We start from the raw sequence: 3,145 nt of genomic DNA on the forward strand, positions 1-3,145 counted from the left end.
AGATCCCCCTGTATGTTTTTATTGGGACTACGGAATTGTATTCTGGGAGATCCACCTGAATATTTATATTGAAACTACGGGACTACACCCGGTAGATTCCCCCAGTACTAGATATCTACATTAGGGACTATGGATTGGGATTTTGGTAGATCCCCGCGCATTACGAGTTGGACTACGAGACAGCACCCGGGGGATCCACTAGATATTTATATTTGGGGACTACAGGACGGTCGCTTGGGAGATCCCCAGTTTTATCTCCGTGTTGAGTTGTATTCCTTTCCGCGATTATTTTGTCTCTGTTAAAGTTGTTGTTGTTCTTCTATCCTGTGTTACTTCTTACTGTTGCACTTAAGTATATTGTCTTATACTATACTGTTATACCTTGTATATTCTTTAACCTCAGTAGGGCCCTGACCTTCCTCGTCACTACCCGATCGAGGTTAGGCTTGGCACTTACTGAGTACCGCTGTGGTGTACTCATGCCCTTCCTGCGCATGTTTTTCATGTGCAGATCCCGGTACTTCGACTCAGCCCTACCATCCTTGAGGCGGAGTGATCCACTAGAGACTTCGAGGTATCTCTGCCGCATCTGCAGACCGAGGAGTCCCTTTCTATTCTCGCTTATAGTATTAGACCTTCTGTATTTACTTTTGTTTAGACACTCTGTAGTTATTCCGCAGCTTGTGATTTCATGAGATTCCAGATTTTTTGAAATGTAGTTAATTTCAAGAGTTTGATTTGTATTATTTCTGCTGTTTGGCTAGCTTATTTATGTTGTTTCTTTTTCCTCAATTTGTTAGGCTTACCTAGTCGTAGAGACTAGGTGGTGTCACGATAGTTCACCGAGGGCAAACTTGGGTCATGACAACGTCCTGTCATTGCCTCGCCACTTTCTCATCGTGGTTAGGCTCGACACTTACGGGGTACATTGGATCGGTTGTACTGAAACTATACTCTACACTTCTTGTGTACATATGGTACTAGTCCCAACTGTTCCTGATGCGTTTTAGCTCATATTTTTTTGGAGACTCGAGGTAGATCTGCTAGCGTTCGTAGACCTTGAAGTCCCCTTAAACTTTCCCCTTATTTAGTGTTCTTATCATTCGAGACAATTGTACTTATTTCAAACTATGTATGTAGAAACTCTAGAAGCTCGTGAATTATGACTCCAGATCTGGGGTGTACTTAGATATTATTGGTTTTATGTCACTCCACACTCAATTTTAGTTTTATTTTGGTGTAGTGGTCTTTACTCCTTGAAATTAATCAAAATTGGCTTAAAGATCCTCTAACATTGGTTTGCCAAGAAAGTAAAATGTTAGGCGTCATCAGGGTCCCGAAGGTGGGAATTTCGCGTTGTGACAGCAGTTACAGACCGTTGGGTTGTGGAAGGCACAAAGTGAACATGTTTTGCAAGATTTACACCAATTTTTCTACCCCTCCTTTTTGTTTTGTTTTGCTAAGGAGGGATACTTCCAAGATTGTATTTGTTTTGGAAAATTAGTACTGCGTATAATATTTTAGCTCCCTCTGGAAACTTGATTGCTCTAAGGAGCTCTTTTATCTATAATGACCTTTCTTAATTGATAATATTATGCATCTACTTTAACCAAACAAATTGTATATTTTTAGCTTTTTTATTACCGATAGAGGAACAGAAAGAAAAATGGGAAAGCATTACAAGAAAAATGACTTTATCCGGTTGCCTCAAAAATAGAAAAAGTGACAACAAAATTTTTTAATGACGATCTTAAGGGTCGTTGAGAATAGTTCCGTTACTAAAACTTATTCATGGAAAGGCATTTCGTGAATCGCTCTGATTCTATCTCTTTAATTTCATTTAAAGGAAGGAATGATCCCAAAGAATATCTTTCTTTTTGTTTGTTCAATTTCTCTTTGATTCATCAATGTATAGTATTCTAATCCTCATTAATAATGAATCCAAACGATCTGTCTCTTATCCTTCCTCTCCCATGTAAAACAAAATAAAAATAAAATTGTGCCTTATAGTCTTCATGTGCTAAATAGCTTGCATTTGATAAAACAAACTCAATATTTTCCAACATAGAACAAAAGAGAAAAGGAAATGAACTTTTATTCTTAGAATTGATACATGAATTCAATTGTGATTATTGATCAAATCAACTTCACTATGGAATATATTTTGACATGTTATATATAGTATAGTTTTGAATTCCATGCGCCTTTGATGCCCTCATGAAGTCCTGAAAATCATAGAATAATATACTCAGTGGCAGATACAACACATAGATTTATAAATATTTGTATATCGTTGCTTAGAGGACATAGTCGATCTTAATAACGCCAGCGACCGGATTAGCAATGGTTGAGAAGGCTTCTTTAGAGAGATTCAGAGTTCCACCACATCCAGGGCAATGATCAACAATCTTTACCATAATACTCTTGCCAGTGCAAGGGTGTGGCACTGGATTTGTTGGACCAGTGCATGTGACATTGAATGTTTTGCCACATATTGCACCATTATTCCATAAGGAATCACTTGCTGCTGCTATAATGGTACCTTTGGGTGTGTTTCCATAACATGCTGAAGCTGCACCAATAATAATAATAAAACCTCAATTCTAAACAATTTCCGAATTAGCTATATCAATTTGTTTATTTTTCTTTTGGTAATATTAAGAAAATAATTAAATGAGACACTTGCGTTGTTGCTCACTTGAATAACATAATTGTTCTTTTTTTGTTTGTAAAGTCAAATGGCTCATGTATCATCAATAACCTTTTTATTTTTTATTATTTCATAAAAACGAATTTGTTAGTAATTTATAATACTATTTTTTCTTATCAATAAAGCTATTTTTTTTAAAAGTTAAATTCAAGTGTTGGTGGTGTAAAAATATCAAGCCATATACAGGGTAATAATTGTAGTTAAATATCTCAATAAATATAAATTATGATAACCTAATAAAAATGATAACTAACTTGATATTATAAATTAATATTTATTTATAGAGTAAAGAAAATTTACACTACTCGATGTATGCAACGTAAATCGCATTTTGTTTGCGTACAAAACTAAAATACTTACGAACATATTGCGTATAAAATGTGGCAATCCCCGGTGTCGCCAAAGCTATAGAAAGCAAAGTAGTCACAACACCAA

The 3,145-nt window shown here is 35.7% G+C and overlaps 1 protein-coding gene across 1 annotated transcript; it reads right to left on the minus strand.

Annotated features, from left to right (window-relative positions):
- Window positions 1-2,297: 2,297 nt before the first annotated feature.
- LOC109237188 (putative EG45-like domain containing protein 1) lies at window positions 2,298-3,143 on the minus strand (the record flags this gene model as incomplete). Its single annotated transcript, XM_019403458.1, has 2 exons — window positions 2,298-2,572; window positions 3,071-3,143. Coding segments are annotated over 2 exons (348 nt in total), but the record flags the coding sequence as incomplete, so codon positions are not given.
- Window positions 3,144-3,145: the final 2 nt, after the last annotated feature.

The sequence above is a fragment of the Nicotiana attenuata genome, unplaced genomic scaffold (genome assembly GCF_001879085.1).
Source record: "Nicotiana attenuata strain UT unplaced genomic scaffold, NIATTr2, whole genome shotgun sequence".
Classification (NCBI taxonomy): Eukaryota; Viridiplantae; Streptophyta; class Magnoliopsida; order Solanales; family Solanaceae; genus Nicotiana; species Nicotiana attenuata.